We start from the raw sequence: 22,229 nt of genomic DNA, 5'->3' as shown, positions 1-22,229 counted from the left end.
AACCAGCCGACCTTTCCCACTTTCTAAATCGCAGAAGCATGAAAAGGACCATCCTTGGGAGTCAGGGCAGCACCCTACCTGGCCTGGAGATGAAGCCAGCCATTCCCAGCAAAGCCCCCCAGCATACGCCTGTGGCTTCACCCTCCACAGAGCACCAGCAGCTATGGGGGAACCCCCAAGGAGCCTTGTCTCAGGGAACCCACCAGGAAGTCGGCTCACTCCATGTGGAAGACCCAGAAGAGGTGACTTGGTCTGAGGGAACCCTCGAGAAGACAGATGGTGTAACCTCAATCTCTGTGACTAAAAGGAGCCACGGATGCCATTGGCAAAAGATGCTTCAGTTTCATGCTCCAATTATGTTGTTTCTGACTAGCACAAAAAAGTCAAAGGGATAAGGCAGCACTAGTGAACCCAATGGACAGCTGGGCCAAGACAAAAACCAAGTGGTTAGGGCAGTCAAGCTACACTTCCTCTATTTTACTACATTTATTATGTTTTTCTTAATATTATTTCAATTGGCAAATCATGCTTGTATTCATTTATGAGATACAGAGTGAGGATTAGATGGATGTGTGCACCATGGAATGACAAAGTCACACTACTTAGCATCTGATCACCTCAGAAAGACAAATTCCACGTGATGTCCCTGAAGTTTCCATCTAAAAATGTTGACCTCATAGAAGTAGCGAGTAGATTGATGGTGAACGGGGGTTGGGGAGCAAGTGTGTGGAGGGGTGGCAGAGGGAAGAAATGGGGGCTTGTTGGTCAAAAGACCACAGTCTCAGTAGGAAAGGAGGAAGGGGTTTTGATATCTAGTGCACAGCAGTTTGACCAGAGTCAATGGGAATGTATTGCATACGGAAAACACCTGAGAGAGTCCATGTCATATCCCTGCATTCAGAATGGAGAAAATAAAGGCTCCGAGGTTCAAGAACATTTAAAACCTTGTGACAGGTTGACCATGTGTAGATTGCAACAGCTGTGGGTGAGAGCTGGGCAAGATGACGACGCTGTCATGTGCCCAACACACCTGGCCCAGAGGCATTCAGCAGAGGACACAGGTGTCCAAGCTGCTGCCAGGGTCAATGAACAGGATTCAAAAGTCAAGAGGGCATCTGGCAGCCCTGTGGCCTTCAATGGCCTATCCAAAGCTATAGGTGAGCTGAAGGACAGCCTGGAGCCTCCTGAAGAACTGAGGGCCCCTTTGCACCACCTGGCACAGGGCACCATCTCTTCCTCCTGTCTGTCCCCTGCTTCCTCTGTCCTGCCATCTCCCCCTTCCTCCCCACTCAGCTCCCTGCAGTCCTCTCTCCACCTTTCCAAGGTAGACACAACTTGCTGCTCTCCTGAGGTCCCACTAAGGCTGTGGCTTCTGGTTCCCACACCTCTGTGACTTGATTTCCCTGGCCCCCTCCTTCACTTCCTTTCTGTTTGTCCCAGCCCCACCCCCAAATCCCTTTCTGCCAGCTCCCTGTCTGCCATTCCTAATCCCTTCATCCTGATTCCTTTTCTGCTACATTTTCTCTAGCTAAGTCATCTTTTATTTACTTGCTAATAATCTATCCCTCGGTCCCCTGGTTGTCTGTCTTACGCAACGTGGAATGATGAAAACCTAGAAACTAGAATCTAACTCCTGGCCCTAGACAGGACTCAGTTTTTGTGAAAGGGAGGAAAAAAACAAAAACAAAACAAAACACAAAAGCAAACCCCAGCAAACCAACACCTAGTCTAGAGCCTGATACAAGTGTCACTCAAAACATGTTTCCTTTCTTTTTCTTTTCTTTTCTTTTCTTTTTCCTTCCTTCCTTCCTTCCTTTATTCCTTCCTTCCTTCCTTCCTTCCTTCCTTCCTTCCTTCCTTCCTTCCTTCCTTCCTTCCTTCCTTCCTTCCTTCCTTTTCTTTGAGACACAGTCTCACTCTGTCTCCCAGGCTGGAGTGCAGTAGCGTGATCTCAGCTCACTGCAACCTCCACCTCTTGGGTTAAAGCAATTTCCCAGCTCTTCCTACAGCCATGCGAGTGAGGAGAACCTCACATCTTAAATCTGACTGCTTGAGCTATGCCTCGTTTTGTTTACTTTCAGAAATTAGAAAAAAAATTTCCTCATTACCAAGAAGAGAAGAGCTTTAAGTTAGGAAAAATGTGTACAGTGCCATTGAAACCGAGGCACCCTTTCATTCATATTCACTTTGTACTTATTATTTTATGTAAGCCTTAAGGGTGGACCTGTGGCCAGAGAGATAACTTTTATTCAAGAAATAAGAGTTCCTAGAGGTCAGTAATGGACTAGGCTGCCTCTTTAAGTAGAGAGCTCCCTGTCTCTGGAGGCATTTGAGCAGAAGCTGGGACACTTGTCGGAAAGACTCAAGGTGGGATTCCAGCATGGGTGTCAAGTTTCTCCAGGAGACCTCTGAGCCCCTGTTGAATCTTAAAATGCTGCGATTCTAGGAGTGCCTCTGCAGTTCTCTTTTACAGATGGCCACAGGGGAGCTCGGGCACTCTCCCTCTCTGGATTGTGGACTGGCCCCTGGCCTGGATGAGTGGCACAGAGTGCCCATTGCAGGCAGGACCCAGGATGAGTCTCCACTATGGCAAGCAGCAGCCCACGCAGCAGGCCATGTGAACTGCCCTTGTCCAGAAGTTTCCTTACATGGAGGCGCCCTGCCCACTGGGGTCTCCACTTCCCCTCATTCTGGGCTTGTGCCAAAGACCCTCACAACTCTAAATGGAAATCGGCCGTGGTTCCTCTGGACTCTTCCGAAGCCTGCGGGTAGAATTTTCCAGGGAGCGTTGACGTCAGAGGCAGGTCCTGGTGGCTTCTCACAGGCGGCTGTGTCTGAGGGACGTCTACATGTGGCTATGCCTTTTTCCAGCTGCTGAGGAGCAGCACAGAGACAGACAAGCCCCCGACACTCCCCAGTTAGTTCCTTCCTATTGATACACATTCAGGACGCAAGGATGGCTCACGGGCGTGCGTGGCTTCGGAGCGTCTCTGGGGGGCTCTCCGGGGCTCACGCAGCAGGGATCCTGTGGAGGTTTTTATGTCCACACGATGGTCATGGGCTGTGCAGGGTTGTGATGAATTCTGCTCACCCAGCCTCAAAACACTCTGTAAGGGCCTTTATTTTGTTTTTTGGCTGGTTTGTACATGGAGCTTTATCTGATTTAAACCTAGAGTTTCCTTCTTCTCAGCAATTCTTTACATTTCAATCAAGTCCTCTAGGTGGAACCCATGCAATAACCAGAGCAGGGGAAGGAGCCTAGTAGGCACTTTACACTTTTCATTAACCTATGCACTCAGCGACGCTGGAGAGCCTGTCATGTGCCAGATGCTGTGCTGGGTGCTGTAGATTTGTCAGGGAATGAGGCCGGCGGCCCTCCTCCTATGAGGCGTGGCTTTGTCTCTCCATCTCCTGAGTCCCATGAGGTACAGCCAGTCATGGGGCCCGTGTTTAGGTGAGGACACACGTCCAGGATGAGGGGGAAGTTGGTGGAAGCTACGGGCCTTGAAGTCAGGGGCATCCTCCTTTTCCCTGAGACTGATTTTGTGGACATGATGCATGTCCCCAGCTGTTGCCCTCGGGGAGGTCACAGGGCTGGCCAGGTCCCTGCATGAAGTTTCATCCAGCACCCAATCACAGTGCCTGTGATTTTCACATTAGCTTGGGTCCTCCTCTTCGAGCCGTGAGGGGGAGTAATCAGGGGCACAGACCATGACACTCTTGCATGGCACAGCCTGGCCCATCACACAACATTGATGGGTCATTGACATGGGCAGGTTGCAGGAAACAGACATTGATGGGTCCAGTGACATTCAGAAACATCCTCAGGGTCCCTTCTCCCCTGCAGTTGCCACCTGTCAGAAACAAGTCTGAAATGCAATCAGGGCCCCAGGAAGTGGGGGCTGAAATGATGTGGGCAGAGTCTTGGGGCCTGGCAAGCTCCAGGCCACGTGACAGTTTCAGCCCCCATACGTACAGAGCTGCCTCTGGCTGCACTCACAGCATCTTAATGAGCAACGACGCATTTGTCATCTCCCACTCTATGACAGGACTTTCCCCTTGGCTTAGTGTTTCCCGACGTTCTCAGGTGGCACCTTTAACACTCAGAAATTAGAATTCATTCTGGGCATGGGTCACCACCACCTCCTTCCCCTCGCAAATGTTCTCCCATGTGTCAGTCAGGAAGCAGGTGGGTCCAGAACACATGGAGAGGCCAGGTGATATGAGTCGCATATGCAGTGTAGAGTTAGGAGTGGGTGCAGGTCCCCATTCTGCCACCAGCTAGTGACCAAGTGCCCTCAGTTCCCCAAGCCTCCAGAGTTGCCTGGTGAGGACTTCCTTAAAGCATCACTGTGAGGCACTGTGAGGCCCAGTAAGCCACTGTGCACCAGCCCGAGGGGCGGGCCAGGGTCTGTGGGCTCCAGAGATGGTGGCTGGATGCCTATCCCCTGGGAAGTCAAGTGGAAGAGAAATTGATTTCCCCACTGCCATTTTAATGTGTCTTTAAAATGTGCAAAATGGTTCTGAAAGAGAAGAAAATGATGGCCGGGCGCGGTGGCTCAAGCCTGTAATCCCAGCACTTTGGGAGGCCGAGACGGGCGGATCACGAGGTCAGGAGATCGAGACCATCCTGGCTAACACGGTGAAACCCCGTCTCTACTAAAAAATACAAAAAACTAGCCAGGCGAGGTGGCAGTGCCTGTAGTCCCAGCTACTCGGGAGGCTGAGGCAGGAGAATGGCGGGAACCCAGGAGGCGGAGCTTGCAGTGAGCTGAGATCCGGCCACTGCACTCCAGCCCGGGCGACAGAGCAAGACTCCGTCTCAAAAAAAAAAAAAAAAAAAAAAAAAAGAAAAGAAAATGAGCAAAAACCCTTCCCTGCGTTACCCTGTGTGGGGCTCCTCAGTGGGTGCACCATGGAATTTCTTCACATTGTGAAGGACCTACCCACTCCTGACAGCAGTAACTTTTGCAGGAGTTTGAAGTCGGAGTCTCGAATTGGGTTATCAAAGAAAGTTCTCATTACTCTCCTTAATCTTTCAATGGGTTTTCTTTGGGGGAATTATTCAATTTTTTGCTGGGGCTGGTGAATCAGCCCCAGCAAAACCAGAACTGGTGGCTCCTGGACCCCATTCCTCAGCCCGTATTTGACACTAGGCCCACGTGGTGATGGCTCAAATCACATAGCTACTGTTTTGGAGTATAAGCATGACGTCAACTTTGTGATCTTTATTCATCTACTGTAAGTCATTATATGGAATAACCCAGGCATGCTGCATCTGTATTGATGTACCCTGAATCGGTGGTATGTGCAGCTCAGGTCAGCTTGTTGATCTCCTGTGCCCCCAGCCAGTTATGGGCTTGGGCCTTTCTCAGCTTGTTCTTTGCCTTTGGACACTCTCCCTCCTCCCCTCCCCGCAATTCCATTTCGGCTCCAAGAGGCATCCAGCTCCGTTCCCCTGGGAAGTGGAGAGTTGGAAAGGAGCCTAAGCTGGGAGTTAGAGTATCTGGTTCTATCCCCAGTTCTGCCTTTTCAAAGCCACACCCCTATCCTGTCATCTGGGCCTGTTTCCTCATCTGTATATTGAAGAAGTTGGACTAGAATCAGCATTTGCCAAACAGGTAAGGGTCCATGAGGTTTGCAGGTAATTTTCAGAATTTCCAAGGCTTGACAAAGCTGGTTTTACTCTGTAAAGCCAAGCAGGCTGGAGCACCAGGTTCCATGACCTTATCCAGAATTACTCAGAGCAGTGGCCCTGGAGCTCATCCAATCAAGACATGCATGGGGGGACCAGTCTGGGCCAGATGCTGGCCTGAGTCCTGAGGGTATGTGAGTGCTGGGGACAGCCTGGAGAGGAAGGCCAGATGCACTGCAGGCCCCGTCAACACTGATGGCATGCAGCAGGTCCAGCCCCCGGGAGAGGGGAGCAGAGGCACTGGAAGAGCTGACCTGGATGAGGCAAGATTGTTCTGAGGAAGAACACCGGACCTGGGCCTGAAGGATGACTTGGAGCCAGCAGGTGGAGGCTGGGGAAAGAGCCCCAGGTCTTTAAGGGGGCTTCGAGCTCCAGAGGCAGGCAGACAGCAGGTAGCTGGCTGTGTGAGTGGGAGAGAAGGCCTGTGTAACTGGAGCATAAGCATGGTGGGGGAGTGTGATGTGTGTGGAAACTGGAGAGGAGGCAGGGGCCAGATCACACCAGGGTTTACAGGGCATTCTAAGGCTTTGGGCTCATTCTCAGAGCACTGGGCAGCTGTTGAAGGGTTTTCACCTGGGCGAGAAATTATCCTATTTGGTTTTCTCTTTTGGGTCAGAGACCTGATTTTGTATGTGTGTGTGTAGGTTCTTGATATTGAAACTAGCTTTGCAAACTCTGAAGTGCTTACTTTAAAAACCCCTGCTACTCACCCCGTGAATATGAGACCACAAATAGCAAGCAACAAAGCCAGGCCCAGATAGAGGAGTGGGGCAGCCGGCTGGACTCGCTCACTAGCTCCATGACCTGTTCCTGCCTGTCCAGCTCCAGTACCACCTGGATGAAATACACGCCTAAGCAATAAGGCAAGTTGTATGCAGTCCATCAAACAGACACGTTACGTGTGTGAATGCCCATCCTGTGCAGCATGAGAGGGTGACTGTGATGCACTTTTTTAGGGGAGAAAGTCCTGAAGACAGAATCCCTAAAAGTGGGTAGTTGGCCAGGCACAGTGGCTCACGCCTGCAATCCCAGCACTTTGGGAGGCTGAGGCAAGTAGATAAGGAGGTCAGGAGATCAAGACCATCCTGGCTAACACAGTGAAAGCCCATCTCTACTAAAAATTAGCCAGGCGTAGTGGCACGTACCTATAGTCCCAGCTACTCAGGAGGCTGAGGCAGAATTGCTTGAACCTGGGAGGCGGAGATTGCAGTGACCTGAGATCACGCCACTGCACTCCAGCCTGGGTGACGGAGTGAGACTCCATCTCAAAAAAAGGTGGGTAGACAGAAAATGATTAAAGTGGGGGCTCTTAGGCTGGGGTAAGTGGATTGCCTGAGCTCAGTAGTTCGAGACCAGCCTGGGCAACACGGTGAAACCCCGTCTCTACTAAAATACAAAAAATTAGCTGGGAGTGGTCCCAGCTACTCGGGAGGCTGGGGCAGGAGAATTGCTTGAACCCAGGAGGCGGCATTTGCAGTGAGCCAAGATCGTGCCACTGTACTCCAGCCTGGGTGACAGAGGAAGACTGGATCTCCAAAATAAAAAATAAAAAATAATGGGGTTCTTGCCTTGAGCCCAGAAGTTCGAGGTTGCAGTGTGCTGTGATGATGCCACTGCACTCCAGTCTGAGTGACAGAGCTAGACCCTGTCTCTAAAAAAATGAAATAAAAAAATAAAAACAAGGATCTATTCTAGCCACAGTGGCATACACCTGTCATCCCAGCTGCTGCTCTGGAGGCTGAGTCGGGAGGATGGCTTGAGTCCAGAAGTTTGAGGCTGCAGTGAGCTGTGGTGCTACCACTGCACTCCAGCCTCAGAGACAGAGCAAGACCCTGTCTCTTACAAAAATAATAAATAAATATTAAAAGGGTCTTTGGCAGTGAAAAGGCTGGAAAACCCTAGCTTTTCACTCACACCTTTGCAGTCACTGCTTCACACAGAGCTGGGGCTGTTGATCAGATACAGAGTTGAGCGAGATGCACGGAACTTACACTGGGGTGACCTCGTGGGCTGCTCCCAGGTTCTGCGATTCAGTCCGTTCTGATTGGAACTTCTCATGGAGAGCTGCCGCTGAAAAGTAGCTGTCTCATTTCTGCCAGTCCCTGTCTTGCAGTTTCACAGAAGACTTCACGGGGGGCTTCTCTACCGCCAGGGCTGCAGCGGCAGGTGGCCAGCTCAGGACGTGGCATTCTGGGACTGCATTCTCACTCTGCCCCCAAGTTCCTGCACATCGTAAGGTTGCTGTCTGTCCCTCTTGGATCAGCTTCCATTTTCTTTTCTTTGTAAAATATGCAAAGTGGAAATCAATGTTCAGTGAGATCTAGCTCAGCACTGACGTGTTATATCCCAAGCCCATCTCCTGGCTAGCAGTGGGGTTCGTGATGAGAGGTGGGCAGGGCACTATTTGGGGTAGGATTTCCCTTGTCCACTGCTTTCCAGTGCTGGCCTGGTGGGCTCTGCTAGTGGGGTGATAGGCTGGTGCTGAGGGCAAGGCACTGCTCATGGACCTGAGCAGAGGGGGGCTATGCATGTAATCCACCACCCGCCCCTCCACCCCGGCCCTGAACCTTGCAGGTATACCCTTTGCTCCCTGGCTCGTCTACCATCATGACCCATGACTTGTGCCTCGTCTTCCCGTCCCTGGCCAAGGCTGTCGTTTACGTGTCAGACATTCAGGAGCTGTACGTCCGTGTGGTTGACAAGATCAGTGGAAGCTTCATGACAGGGCCTCCTCAGCAGACCTGCAGGAACTGAGAGTGAGGGGGCTGTGGGATGTTTCCTATGGCCTTCGCTTTTGCTCCTGGGGTCTGCATCCCTTCCCCTGTGAGCTTGCAGAGCTGTCTTCTATCTTCTTCGCTCCATGTTGATGATGCAGAGTCCCTCCAGTAAGGGACTTCTTCATCCCAGGTGACATCTCCATCAGGCTTGGCAGTAAATCTTGCTGGAAGTTGCCTCTAAATTAGCCATGACCTGGGAATTCTTGTCTTTTAGCTGGCGTAGATTATTAACCAGCCAGGCACACGACTCGCTGAGCATGAATTTTCCCCCGAAAATACAGGTTTTGGGTTCTCTGGAGTTTCAGTGGCAAATCAGTACAACTCACTCATGCCAAGTACCATTGCAAAAAAGGACAAGGAATAGATCTTGTTTTATCTTTCACATCAATAGGGAAATTTTACTACTCCAAATATCTGAGGTGACTGAAGCTGGGCTTCCAGAGGGTTGTGGTTGGGATCCTGATTGGATAGAAGGGCTGGTAATTAAAAGGGCATATTAGGCTCCTTAAGAAGCTATTATGCTCTACCCAGCCTCACACACTTCTCCTATAATCTCATTTCCACTGCTGTTTGCTAATTTTCTGTTTCTTCACTGTGTATTTCTGACTCTCATTTCCTAAGGTTCTTATTGTATTCTACACTGCCAGGTGTGAGCTATTCAGTCAGTGAGCATTTATTGAACTCCTACTGGATGTCTGCTGCTGTTCTAAGCAGTGTCTCATCTCCCTAATTAGTGTATTAGTTATTTAAGAGTAGGGAGTGGAACTTATGCCTCTAAGTATCCCCAGTCGCCCTCCCCTGACCCATCCATTGGAATAAGCGCTTCATCAGTTTTCATTTGCTGACTGGCTGATAGTCCAGAGGTAAACCTGGGTGACTCATCCCTGATTCCCAGGTCTGTGGGTTGAGACTGGTGATGCTATTAGTATCTCAGGAAGTCATGGGGCACCATAGATGGTGACATTGGTCTTTCAGAGGCCATCCCCGAGCCTCTGTCTGCACGATGCAGGTGGAGATTGGGAAGACAGTGAAGGCAAACATCCGTGTGCTGGACTTGCACAAGAAGCCCCTCCTGGCCAAATACTTCCCCTTCCTGCACCTGAAGCTCCGAGCAGCCTCCCCAGTTGTCACATTGGTGTGATTCCTCCTGGTGGTCACCTCCTCCAGCAGAGATGTCACAAAGGGAACTCCTGAAGTAGGTGATTCCTGGACGAGGGGAGCTCTGAGGTCTCGCATGGGCTCAGTATGTGGTGTGGGGCTGTCTCAAGGTATTAGGTCATGATAGGAGCTGCACTGCAGCCACAGGCCATGGCAGTCGTGGCCCAGGGATTGTTCCAAGTCTATTCACAGCAGCAACATTAAACCAGCCCTGCCAACATCCTCCCTGTGCCTGGGCCACACTGGGGATGGTGGCATCATTAATTTGTGATCCGAAGCAGGTGGGTACTATCTGTGTCTCTAGATGGACTCGCACCTTTCTTCTGGCAATGAGAAATTTGTTTCTGACCAGCAATAGCACAGCACTGCAGAGACCAATCTTCCTACACAAGCAGTGCCCTGGACGCCTCCTGTGTTCACTCACCTCCTCCTGCCAGGAGGGCACTTGTAGGGGATGCAGGAGGAGCAGGTGGGGACTTCACCGGCTCCACATCATGGCACCGGCATCCCTGGTCTCCTCCTGGGCTAGTCCTTGTCGCTTGATCCTCATCTGAAAAGTTCTGAGAGCACCGACAAGAGAATGATTCTAAGGTGTTTTTCAGCAGAAATTGGGAGAAATTTAGGGAAGGAGGCAACCTTCAAAAGAGGAGTCAGGGAGTCCTAAAGGCAGTGGATGGCAAAGTTTGACCCATGCCAGCGTTTCCAGAGGGCATGCTAGGACGTAGATTCAGGGCTGCCTCTGGCTCCATGGGCCGGGGTGGCTGGAGGGTGTGCATTGCTGGTCAGCGACCACACACTGAGAACTGCTGATCCAAGGGGAGGGTTCCAGCTGCGTGAAAGGTCCTTGTTTTCACGGGGTTTCACTTCTCAGGAAGTGGAGCACAGTCACAAACAGCAGAATATGCCCCAAAGAACCAGAGAGCCTCGGCCAGTGGCTGGGAGGCAGCCCCCAGGACCCTGGGGCCCGCAGGTCACTGCTCACAGAGGCGTGATGTCCACTCACGAAACATGTAAGTCATATTCAATGCCATGGGTTCAGGGCACAGCAGTTCCTTCTCTCCTCTATCTCAAACGGTCCTTTCCCCGCTCGGGCTGACTCCGAGGAAGGCGACAGTGCTTATCAGGGTCATGATGGAGGTGAGAGCTGAGAGGCCACATCATGCTCCAGCCCCAGTGTGGGCCACTGCATGGCAGCCCTGGCTCCTGGAACACTGCCGTTGTCCCAGCACGTGGTGACTGTGTAGAGGTGGAAGCCATCAGCACTGGGGCCCTGGTTCCATCTGGGAGAGACACAGGCTGCCTGGCACAGTAGGCACTGATGCACTGCTGTTTACTCCCCACTCAGGTCACCTCTGAGGGCAGCCCCCAGCCTCAGTCCAATATCCTTTTCTCCATCAGCAACGAGAACATTGCGCTGGTGAGCACTGCCAGGCTGGTACGAGGCCTCACCATGGGGAAGGGCACTGTGTCTGGGCTTGTGCAGGTGGTGGATGCAGAGACTGGCAAGGTGGTCATCATCTCTCAGGTAACAGACGTGCTGTTGGAGACTGGCACTATCTGAACTCCCCAGGACAGCCAGCTCTGGTGATAGGCCACTGCTTCCCAGAGCAGCTATGCCTGAGACAAAGGCCTCTTTATTGTGTTTGGGTTCTACCTCTGAGGACCACCTCTCTCCAAGGGTGCTGCTTCTGCCCCCTGGGTCTGCAGTCCCTCTCAGGGCCCCCTGTGCAGGACAGCCCTGCTGACATGGGAGCACCCAGACCCCCAGAGGTTGCTCGTCTCCAGGCTGAGTCTCCCAGTCTTTCCAGCTGCTCCTTACAGGACAAGGTCGTCAGCAACCCCTGGCCCCAAAGGGCCCTCCCAGTGGAGGGTGAGGGCAATCGTGGTGAGGGCAGGTGCTGCTCCAAGCACTCTGCCTTCATGTCCTTCAGTCCTCTCGGTGCCCTGTGCATTTTCCTGCTGTCCCCCTTTGATGGTGAGGAGACTGAGGGACTAGCTAGCGGCCCACAGCCACCATGTGCCAGTTCTGGGATTGGGCCCAGGGCCGCCCAGCATCAGAGCTCTCGGGCCTTTTTTTGGTCACTCGAATCTGGGCTTGAGCATGTGCTGATAGTAGAGAAGGGATGCTGTGGGCTGAGCATGCCTTCTGGGTGCATTGTACGTCTCCAGAATAGTGCGGTGTATGTGTGGTGAATTAAAAAATTGCACTTCAGCCCTGGAGTTGTATTTCCAGGTGGAGAGAAAAACCTGGGTCGTCTGCTAGCATCTTCTACACCAGCCGAGGTTGTCATCTTCCCCGTCTCTGTGCAGGGTGGAGGACTTTCCAAATTGCTTTTCTGGGCTGGCAGTGAAGGTAGGAGGCTAAGTTAGGACAGTCTTCTCCCTGGAGGGTCTCCCTGCCTCACTTTGGTGGGATTGACTCCAGCAGGTAAAAGTCGGTGTCTGAAGAGTCTGACAACTTCCCTGCTTTCTGAGGGGTGGGTCTCCTTTGGTCCTCTGGAGAGGAGGTGAGAAACCATTTCCGTCTTCTGACTAAGTCTCAGGGCTAAAATTGGGGCCTTTGCATTCTTCGTGACCTCCTTCGCCAGCGGTGACTTGCAGAAGCATCTCAGGGAAGGTTGCTTTGGGGTTCCGCTCACAGCTGGGCCAGAAACTTGGTCTGTAAGAAGAGCCTTCTGTGATGTTTAATGCAACTGTGGACAGAAACCTGTTTCAGAATCAGTCATCCCATTCCTCATGAGAACTAGGTCCCCTGGAAGCAGTCCGTGCAGTCCTGAGTTCAGAGCCTGTAAACACAGCGCCCCAGGAGCTGGTGAGTGAACTGCCCTAGAGGGGGTGCAGGGAAGTCCTTGTTTTCAGAGGCTGACTTTGATCCGCCATTGAGTTCAGTGATTTACTCCTGTTCCCAGCATTTTCCGTGCCCGCCCAAGTATCCCCGTTAAGCCACAAAATCTGAATTGCAAAGGTAGATGCCCAGATCCAGTGTGTGTCGATTTCCAAGACAAAGTCTTGGGGATGTTAAAATCTGTCCTGGGAACGTGGCAGGGTTCAGATTGGCTTCCCAGAGTGTCCCATTCAGAACTATGACTTACAGACAGGAGGCCTGGGTTTGCTTTTTTGTATATTTGTTTTGTTTTGTTTTGTTTTGTTTCTCTAAAAAGGATTGCAGCCTCAGGAACTGGTTCATTTTCCAGTAGCTAAAAGGGTAGCTGACTGGAAATTCAGCCAGAGGGACACAGGGCATTGAGTATCCCTCCTCTTTGTTGTCTGACTTTGCTGGCATTCTCCCCTCTGGGTCCCCCATCTGGTGGGTTGGGGAGGTGCTGGGGAAAGGCCCTGGTGGCCCTTGGCAGGTGGAGGGGCTGCATCACCAGCCCCATCTGAAAGGCATCTTCTTGAGCCCAGGCAGGCAGGGGCTTCGCCTGCAGCCCCTGTGTCCTTGCCTGGAATGTGATTCTGGTCAGATGCTTCCAGTTCCATCTGTCCAATCCAGGTCACACGAGCAACACCCCAAGGCCACAGGGAGGGCCAAGACTAGCAAGAGGAGACTGAGCAGAAGGATAAGTGAAAGGAAGGGAATGAGTACTTATCAAGCACCTACTATGTGCCAGGCATTAGCCCAGGTCATGAGGCACAGAATGTGGGCTCAGCATGAGTACATGGCAAAGAGTCTAAGAGGTTTAATCACGTCAGTTCTGCGTGAGTCAGCAGCACTAGAAAGAAGCCAGGAGAGTTAGATTAATAGGAGTATGGAGTTGAGAATGAAGGAGGTTATAAGGTCTGCTCTAATCAGATTCCACTGGACTCCTGCATTTGTCCCTGTACTCTGTTTAGTCAGATATAAGCAAGCTGGATTTGGGTTTGGGAGGGTCTGGAGACCTGTTGCTTGAGGGCAGCCTGGCCCAGAGAAGAGCAGACCCCAGTCCCTGGCCAAGTCTGAAGTGCTGACCTGGAGCAGCTGGATGAGACAGGGTGGCAGCCTCAGAGCACTGGGCTGGGACCTGCGGGGCCGTGGGAGAGGCAGTGGCTGGCTCATGCAGGGTGAGCCACCCATAAAACCAGGCCTCTCTTGGCAGAGGAGTACGGTGCTGGGCATCCTGAGGGGCCTTCTCGCCACAGCCTCTGATCTGCAGCCTCCTTCCCTTGAGGGGTCACATTCCAGGCCAGCACAGCGTCCTGGCACCCCGCACCTGAGTGCCATGCTCTTCCCCAGGACCTCGTTCAGGTGAAGGTGCTGCTGCTTGGGGCCATGAGGATCCGCGTCCCCTTCACGCGGATGAGGACGAGCACTCAGGTAAGGGGACCTCCTGAGCTCTGAATCCGGGTTCCCAAAGAGCCACTGCTGGAACCCTGTCCTCGAGCTACAGCACTTCTCCACCTCCTCCGTCTGCCCAGCCTGGGTATCTAGGGGCACAGTGGCAGCTTCCCACCCACCCCTACCCAGAGAGACACCCTCTTGTAGCCACTGAAGAAGGCCTGCTTCCTGCTAGCCTGTCACCTTCCCACACCTCAGATAGCACCAGGCGCCTAACAGGAGCGGGGTGACCGTAGCACTTACTCCACTTCATGCTGTCTTGGATATTAATCCGTTTGGTGTTCATAGCAGCCCTGGGAGGCTGGTGTCAGAACCATCTCCATGTCGCAGATGAACAAATGAACCCACAGAAAGCTTAAGACTCATGCCAGGGCCACCCAGCTAGGAAGTGGCAGCACTGGCAGTGGACTGGACAGCTCGGCACGGCACCTGCTGTGGCCTTTTGCCGTCTCACCTCCACTTGTGCCCTCAGCAGACTCTCAGCAAATAGAGACTGAAGGAGCTGGGGACCCCACCCTTGTGTGCCCTGTGATCACGGACCCTGGCTAGATTAGGAGACAGGGGCCCCGAGGAACCAGCACTGTGGGGCAGGGCAAGCTGTGCTGCTGGGGAACACACAGCCTCCTAGACCTCCAGGGACTCCTTCCAGAAATGGGTCTCTTGGCCATGGGGAGGCGCAGCCCCCTGCAAGGGAGGGATGGCGTGGGGAAAACAGTCCCGCCTCTGGTTTGACTGGCATTTCATCAAAATTCCCAAATTTGTGTCGTGTCCTTCTCTAGTTGGGGAAGAACTGGGTATATCTCCTACTGCTTGAAGGAGGCAGCACAGCTTCTGGGGGCATTCCTAGTGCTGGGACCCCGCTGGTCACCAGGCCTGACTTCTCCCCACCGATGTCCATCTATATCACCCGGATCACCAACCACCAGAGCCCTTTCTCCTTTGGCAATGCCATGCCAGGCCTGACCTTCCACTGGTCTGTCACCAAGTGGGGCATCCTGGACCTCCAAGTGCAGCACCACAAGGTAGGTAACCACCCACCGAGAGCTCACCTCCCACCCCTGTCCCAGGCCAGCACCCTGAGAGACAGGGACTTCCCACAGGAAGTCCCCACCCTCACACCCAGAGAGGCCCTTTCTGTCCCTTCCCAAGGCTCAATGGGACTCCTTTCAACTAAAGGCTAACCACACAGACAGGGTGGATAGGTTCCTCTCCTAACAGAAGTGGCCATGTGGGGAAGTCACAAAAGTCCTGGGAGGTCAGAATCTGCAGCTTCTGACCATTTTCTGAGATGATGTCTGGCAGCCCTCAGTTTCCCCTGGTTTATCCCAGAGGCCAAACTCCCCTTCCCTTAGCCCAGCGAGGGGCCCTGGCTCCTCCTGAGATGTCAGAGCTGGAAGGTGCCAGGGAGAACCTACTAAGTCCCTCTTAGTGTTAAGCAACGCCAGAAACGGGAAGGGACTTGCCCAGGGTTGCCCAGCAAACCAGTGGGGAAATGGGACTGGGCACCAGCCCCTGTAACTCCAGGTTCAAGCCCAGGTGGACCTTGGGCACACAGGACCCAAGCGGAGGATGGGCTGAAAGGTCGCTTCCTGCCCGGTTCAGAGACAGTGGGGATGGAGGCTAGGGGAGAGGCCCAGGCCCAGGAACGGAGTTTCCCAAAGGCTGCCTGAAGCTTGTCTAGTGTAGGACGAATGCCTCCCGACTCCACCCAGTGGGAACAGGGTCCTGTCCCCAGTGCCTGGGGGCTCTCCCAGATTGCTCTAATGGAACACAGGCAGTGAGACTTGTTAACAGGTATCTCAAAATAGAGCCATCTGTGGGTACACACTGCAAAACCCAGCATCGCTCTGGGGACCTACACACACTGAGGGCTGCGGGACGTCCTGTCATGAAGACCCCTGGCTTGCATGGGTTTGCCCAGTGTTTTCCAAATGCACATTGTGAGATGCAAGCAGGGCGGGGCCTGTGTGCCTTTGCTGGGGGGACCATGTCTGTGAGACCTGACCCTGAGAAGCTTTCAGTCTTCGGGGGGGTGACGGCAGCTCATTGCAGTGGGGTGAGCATCTGTGTGCGTTGGGTGCTGTGAGAGCTCAGAGCTGGGGCCGAACGAAGTCTTCACAGAGGAGTCATGTTTCAGGATGAGAGGGACTGGCAAAAGCCTGGAGGTGGGAACTCACTTGATGTGTGGCAAAAGTAGCAAGGAATTCTGAACTTAGGGTCTGGGGTGCCCCTTCACGCAGCGAGAGACTGGAGCTCACTGTGTCCCAGTGGTCGTTAATGTAATCATCTGTGTTTATTTAACAAACATGCACAGAGCACCCGACAGAGGCTGAGGTGCCCTTGCGCACTTTCCAATAGTGCCGCGTCCAGTCCTCAGGTGAGGCCTATGGGGCAGGGGCTGCAGGGGCTGCTGCCTGCTGATGTCCCTGAGACAGGGAGGAGCTGGGAGGGAGGGAGTCAGACCAGTTTCCTCTTGGACAATCACAAGTTAGTTCAGATGATATTAACCACAGGCCCAGGGCTCAGGCCCAAGGGGCGTCTACCTGGTCTGATCAGAGGTCAGTGGGGGGCTCAGGGCACAGCTTTACCTGCCAGTGAGTGACTGCCCCTGAGCCAGGCTGGGTGGCCAAGGAGGCAGCAGCCCCGAGGGACCTTAGAGAGGGGACTTACACAGGTGGTGGACACATCTGGAGTCTTGCAGAGAAGGGGCCTGGAGTTCCCAGGTAAGTGCTGCCGTCTTGGGCTCAGGGAGCCACCAGGTCTTCGGAGCACCTCCGCGACCCAGGATCAGATCTGAGCCGACCTCATGAGGCTGATCATCTGCTGGACTGACTTCTCGCCAGGTCCCTGTGTGCGTCTATGTGGATCCTGCAAGAACATGGCCAGACAGAGCCAGCCAGAGGGGCATGGGAGGTGGAATGGGGGTTGTTCTGAGACAGCGGCAGTGAGGAGCAGGATGTCCTGCTGCTCATGAGAGGAAGATGGTGCCTTGCCCAGGCTCAGTCCTGGCACAGTTACCCTGAGCAAGACCCTGGCACTGGAGTTGTGTGTGCTGCCCTCCGAGCTCACATTCTAGCAGGTAAAGTTCTCTCACACTGGGCATGGAGGGAGAAGTTTGTGTTTCCAGGCTCCTTGAAGGAGCTCCCATTAGGCTGCGCGAGCATGAGCCTGCTTGCCTTTTCTCATCACATCTCTGACCTTTTCTTTTTTTTTTAATTTATTTTTATTTTTTATTTTTTTCACACAGGGTCTTGCTTGTTGCCCAGGCTGGAGCATAGTACTGTGATCACAGCTCACTGCACCCTCGAACTCCTGAGCTTAAGCGATCCTCCCAGCTCAGCCTCCTGAATAGCTGGGATTACAGGTTTGTGCCATTACACTTGGCTATTTTTTAAATTTTTTGTAGAGACAGGATCTTGCTATTTTGCCTCATGCTAATATCAAACTCCTGGCCTCAAGCGATCCTCCCACCTCAGCCTCCCAAAGTGTTAGGATTACAGGTGTGAACCACCGCACCTGACCTCTACCTATTGTTAGTTATTTGTGTCTTTCCTCTTTATATCTACATCAGTTTTCACCATAGAGTTGTCTATATTACTCATTCTTTTCAAAGAAAGTTTTTTATTTGATTGATCAAATTCACTTTTGCTTTCTAATTCACACATTTATACTTTTACCTTTGTTAGTTCCTTTGTTTTATTTTCTTGGAGTCATTTTGCATTTTTTCCTATTCCTTAAATTGAATATTCAATTTATCTGCTGTTTCCTTTTATAAAATAAACATTAATTTTGCAAAAATAATACGTGCTCATCTTTTTTTCAAATAACTCAAGTGACACATGAAAGTTGAAGGGTTGGGAGGCCAACGTAGGTGAACCACCTGAGGTTAGGAGTTCGAGACCAGTCTGGCCAACATGGCGAAACCCTGTCTCTACTAAAAATACAAAAATAATAATAATAATAAATAGCCAGGCGTGGCGGCAGTGGCCTGTAATCCCAACTACTCAGGAGGCTGAGGCAAGAGAATCGCTTGAACCCTGGAGTTGGAGGTTGCAGTGAGCCGAGATCGCATCATTGCACTCCACCCTGGGTGACAGAACAGGACTCCATCTCAAAAAAAAAAAAAAAAAAAAAAAAAAAGCTGAAGGGGACAAAGCAAAATATAAGGTAATGATCATCTCAGAGTCTCGCAAGAATGATTTATTGTCAATGTATTATGATCATTATTCCAGATATCTCTCTAAACATTTAAATAGACAGAATATAAAGAGATACTATTTTACAAAATATGGTCATGCTAATTGTAAAATAAAACATAAATTAAATTTTAAGAAAAAAGGCTAAAGTAAAACTGTAGGAATTATTCATTCAAAATTTTCAAACTTTTTTTCAAAAAAGATGTTAGTTCCTCAAAGACCTCTTTAAAAAAAAACGTGATTATGAAACAATGAAATTGTTAACTATTGTTAATTATTATTAGCAAGTTCCAATTTTCAACTGTATGTTTTCACTTCTTGGTAAGAAAAGTAAAGAAATTAGAACACTTATACTGTCTCCTACCTCTCCTCCTTCTCACTCATGATTTTGTACATTTTATCATTTTTTTTTACATTGTCAGCCTCTATAATATTAGTATTCTTCTTGGTAACCATACTTCTCACAATTTAGTTTTAGTTGTTGAAGTGAATATTTAAGTAGGTTTGATGTCAAACACTAATCTTCTTCTCATGGCTTTTGCATTTATGAATTTTAATATTTTAATCACTTCTTTGTTGCTTAGTTCGAATTGTTCCAAGTACATTTTTTTCAAAAAGGATCATGGTTGTTGTCTGCCCTGAGCTTTTTCATGCTTGAGAAGGTCTACCTGGTACATACATATATACATGAACGGTTTAGCTAACTGTAACATTCCTGGTTCATACTTTCACTCTGAGCTTTGTACATTTCCCTCTCTCTCTTCTGGAATGGGGTATGGAGATGGACAATTCTGAGAACAAATTTCCACCTTGTATTGTGTGTTAGCTATTTATTGCTGCATAACAAATTATCCCAAAACTGGGCGGCTAAAAACAATACATACTTATTATCCCACAGTTTCTGTGGGTCAGAAATCTGGAAACAGTTTAGCTAGATGATACCGGCTTGGAGTCTCTGTGAGGTTGCGCCTAAGCTGACAAATGGGGCTGCAGCCACCTGAGGCTCACCCAGGGCTGATGTATTTTCTTCCAGGCCCACTCAGATCCTTGTGACATGGGCTTTTTGGGGGTCTTTATGGAGGGTTACTCCCTTGATGAGTGACTGAAGAGACAGAGAGAGACAGAGAGAGAGAGAGAACCCATGCTAGAATCCACATACTTTTATAACCTAACTTCAGAAGTGACATACCATCACCGTCACTTCCTGTTGCCTTCTGTCACCTACAGATAAACCATTAAGTCCAGCCCACGTTCAAGGGGAGAGGAAGTAAGCACCACATCAACCACAGAAGAATAGAAAGAAGTTGTGTGCATGTATTTAAGACAACCACGTACCAGGAACTGCTTTTTTTTGGTATAGATAACTATCTTTTTTAAAATTTGCCCTTGACATTTGGAGACTTCATCCAGTTACGTCTGAGTTGCAAATTCAGGTATATCTCTAAAATAATTTTCTTTGATTACATCTTCACATATTGTTTTCATTTTACTTATTCTTTCTTCTTTTTCAGGAAAACCAATTATATGTTGGATTTTCTTTGCTTTCATATTTAATATATCTGTAATTATTGTTATAACTATATTGTTTTCCATTAATTTTTTTCATTAACTTGTGTTTCTTCTAGCTTATTTACCATGTCCCTAACTGCGTTTTTAGTTGTGTTTATTCCATGTGCCTCAGTATATTACTATTTGTGTATAGATTTACTGCAGAGCGCAAAAGCACATAAAAACAGCAAATATATTCTATATGCAAACAGCTATACATAGTTGCTGCTTTTAATGTGGTCTTGTGCTCTGTATTATTTTTGCTTTTTATTTCTTTTCTAGGCTCTTCCCCTTTCTCTTAATCATCTAATCACATTCTGTGGCCTTATTATCTCTTTTTTAAAACTTTATACTTTTTCTTGAGCTTCCTGCTATTTTTTAAAAGACCAACCATGGGGATTTTTTTCTTTTTTTCATGTCAAACAGGTAATGTGCTGAAGTTGTAACAAGGTTTAAGGGAGACACATCTCATATATGAGTGTGAAAATCCAATCATCACTTATGAACCACAAAAGGATCTAGATAGTTTTTCTAGCTTTTCTGAAATTATAAAGAATTGTTTGCGTAAATTCTTTCAGTGTCTAGTTGAAGGCTGAAATTCATCCATGATGTGCGCACTTCATCTGCAGTGTGCCTGCAAGCTAATTTCTTCATCCCCTTTTTTCCTTTTTTTTTTTTTTGAAATGGAAGTCTTGCTACATTGCCCAGGCTGGTTTCCAACTCCTGGGCTCAAATTATTTTTCCGCCTCAGCCTCCTGAGTAGCTGGGACTACAGGTGTGCAACCCCATGCCCAGATCCTCATCCCTTTTCGGTAGCATTTTTGTATGCATCTCAAATGCCACCAATGAGTGCCATGGATTCAGATGGGGAATTAAATTCACAGTTACAATCATCTTTAGTTTAATACGCCATGCCGATAGCTCCACAGAAGGACACAGGGCACGGGCTTCAGCATTCACTACCTCTTCATCTGACTGGAGGTTCCAACAGCAGCCCAGGCACACAACTTACTACATTCCCTTACCCACACGGGACAAGGGCAGCTGCAAGACTAAATGCTCGTGGGCAAACTTGACACAAAAGCATCCCTTCAGTTTCTCACTAGTTTTTTCTATTATTCTGATCATATAGGCCCAACCCTGATGCCCACTCACAGCTCCCCATTCAGGTGTGAGCCCATGGACGAAGGAGGAACAGAAAAGAAAGTGCACACAACAGGACATGTGTATCTGCCCCTGTAATTTCCAAGGAAATGGCACTGAGAGAGGAGGCTGGAGGTAACTTCCCCAGGTAGGCCACAGTCAGTCCAGGTCTGGTCTCAACCATTTTCTCACAGAACCCTTGCTGGCTTTTTCTAAGCATCACTGTTTCCTTAGGATTTCACTTGTCCAACCAGAAACCTCTGTGGCCAGTGGCGCCTTTGCCCGAGTTTTGCTCAGGCCTGCTGGGCTCATTCCTCCCACTCAGCCCAGCAGGCTGCACTCAGCTCACCCTACCAGTCCAGATCCCCACCTGCCAAGGGTGATCCAGGCTTGCAGTGGCAAGAGGCATGTGAGTGAGTGAGTGTGGGGTCTGGCCACTGCCCATAGCCAGGCATGCCAGCTGCTGTGGCAGGGTGGGTAGCTCCAGGCGCTGGCACAGGTGACTGCTCCATGCAAAACTGCAGCTGGATCAGATGTACCACAAACAGCTTCTGCTGTGGGTACCCGCATCTGGACAAGGGAAACATGGCAATGCCCAGAAGCCAGGAGCTGCAGAGCCCCAAAGAGGGTGTCACAGCCCTGGCTTGGGAAGCCTCTAGGTCTGGGCTCCCCAAAGGGCCACAACTCTTCTCTCCATCTTGTCGCTTGCAATGTGGCAAGCAGCGGGGGGCATGTTTCAGCCCTGTCAGTCCCACCATTCAGTGGGTCCTGAGTTCTTGTCCCATGTCCAGGAAGAACAAGATACACGGACAACTGGAGGGTGAGCAAGGTGGAGAGGAGTTTTATTGAGCAACAGAACTGCTCTCAGGAGACCCAAAGTGGTTAACTCCCTTCGGCAGGCAGGTTATCCTGATAAGTGTCCAGCTCTCAAGTGGAAAGGAGACCTGTAGTGGGTAGCTCCTTTCCACAGGCAGGTCGTCCTCACAAGTATCTGGGCTTGGATTAGTCTGGGGTTTTTATGGGCTCAGAAGGGAGGAAGTGCATGCTGATTGGTCCATGGGTGGCCATGGGTAAGCCTGGAAAAAGGACCATAACTTCTCACTTTGTGCTGCAGCCTCCATCCAAAACTGGTAGCCCAGGACCCAGGCTTCAGGTCATCCCTGACTTGAAGGTGGGGTTTCACTGGGGACCTGTCCCTTCTTGCCCAGGAACCTGTCTGACATTAACATGCCATCCATGGCACCCAGACTGTCCACACCGAGAGGTGCCCAGAGACATGCCAAGCTGCCCTCCCCACCCCCACCCCACCAGCCCCCTTCAGTGCTCATCAGTGCCCAAAGTCTGGAGGTGGCTGAGGGAGCAGGGGGCTGGTGTGTGAGCACCAACCTGAGTGCACT

General features: G+C 50.6%; 1 protein-coding gene and 1 non-coding gene across 2 annotated transcripts; one reads left to right on the top strand and one right to left on the bottom strand.

The window, feature by feature from the left end:
* Positions 1–9,743: 9,743 nt before the first annotated feature.
* LOC100425577 (nuclear pore membrane glycoprotein 210-like) lies at positions 9,744–19,602 on the top strand. The gene is made up of 5 exons (XM_015129943.3): positions 9,744–9,881; positions 10,976–11,155; positions 13,844–13,924; positions 14,725–14,967; positions 19,369–19,602. Exons 1-5 carry the CDS (start codon positions 9,879–9,881, stop codon positions 19,378–19,380), a joined length of 519 nt encoding a protein of 172 aa, XP_014985429.3. The 5' UTR covers positions 9,744–9,878; the 3' UTR covers positions 19,381–19,602.
* Positions 19,603–20,105: 503 nt separating this feature from the next.
* Positions 20,106–20,207, bottom strand: LOC114676617 (small nucleolar RNA U13). Its single transcript, XR_003727666.1, has one exon. It is a non-coding gene; the product is annotated as a small nucleolar RNA U13 (small nucleolar RNA).
* Positions 20,208–22,229: the final 2,022 nt, after the last annotated feature.

The sequence above is a fragment of the Macaca mulatta genome, chromosome 2 (genome assembly GCF_049350105.2).
Source record: "Macaca mulatta isolate MMU2019108-1 chromosome 2, T2T-MMU8v2.0, whole genome shotgun sequence".
Taxonomy (NCBI): Eukaryota; Metazoa; Chordata; class Mammalia; order Primates; family Cercopithecidae; genus Macaca; species Macaca mulatta.
Note: the sequence above shows the minus strand (reverse complement) of the source record. Positions and strands in the feature narration are given on the sequence as shown.